Below are 852 nucleotides of genomic sequence, written 5' to 3'. Positions count from 1 at the left end.
GATTCCATTCCATGCGTCTAAAATTGCCCCCCCCCCGCAGCAACGTGCAGTGCGACGAGTTCGACACCGACCTGACGCAGTGCAAGAGCGACAATTTCTGGGAGCTGGAGAATTCGTGCTCGCATGCAGAGGACGTGGGCATCCGCTGCTACCCGGCTACTTGGTCGGGCATCCGGCTGGGCATGACTGCGCACGAGAGCCACATGAAGGGCGTGGTCATTGAGAAGGCCGGGCTGTTGGACTACACGACGCGCTCCTTCAAGCCGGGTGAGGAAGCGGGCCTTTGGTAGTGGTGGGAAGCTGGCGTTGGTTCCGAGTGAGGTTTGGGGCAGTGGGTTTTATATTGATCGTTTACTTGTTTTTTTGTTATCATTTTGCTTTGGTGATGGAAGAAAATTAAGTTAATGTTTATTGTGCCTTTTGATATCATGTCCTCCAGTATATCAGATCAAAAGTTATCTTTAAAAGATATTTTCAAAAATTGATTAACATTTATTTCTAAACCAAAAGTGAGGCAAGAACTTCACCAAACAGTTCAAACTTAAAACATATTCCCACCAGTTAGAAAAGCTATTCCCGACCACTCACTAACCCCAGACTCCCCTGCCCGCTGCCCACAGCCCTGCAAATCGACTTCCACCACCACGTCATCCAAGAGATCGAGGTCCGCGACAACTCCCAGGACGGAATCGGCGTCATCTACAGCAACCAGTACGCTATCGCCAACCCGGAGGCGCGAGTGTTCAAAGGGTGTACTTTCGCGAGGAACAAACGGCATGGCATCAGCATGAGGCAGCTGGGGGTCAACATCACAGGTGAGATTGGGGGTTGCGTTGATGTTGAGGGATTTTC

General features: G+C 50.7%; 1 protein-coding gene across 1 annotated transcript in view; it reads left to right on the top strand.

Moving 5' to 3' along the window:
- LOC119586365 (protein bark beetle-like) overlaps positions 1 to 852 on the top strand; it is a gene marked incomplete in the record, with an annotated part of 82,897 nt that overhangs the window by 62,508 nt on the left and 19,537 nt on the right. Inside the window, 2 exon segments of the mRNA XM_037935077.1 lie at positions 41 to 267; positions 621 to 815. Coding sequence (XP_037791005.1) covers positions 41 to 267; positions 621 to 815 — 422 coding nt within the window.

Source organism: Penaeus monodon, chromosome 21 (assembly GCF_015228065.2).
Source record: "Penaeus monodon isolate SGIC_2016 chromosome 21, NSTDA_Pmon_1, whole genome shotgun sequence".
In the NCBI taxonomy this organism is placed as follows: domain Eukaryota; kingdom Metazoa; phylum Arthropoda; class Malacostraca; order Decapoda; family Penaeidae; genus Penaeus; species Penaeus monodon.
The sequence above is the reverse complement of the archived record's forward strand: the minus strand, read 5'-3'. Positions and strand labels throughout refer to the sequence as shown.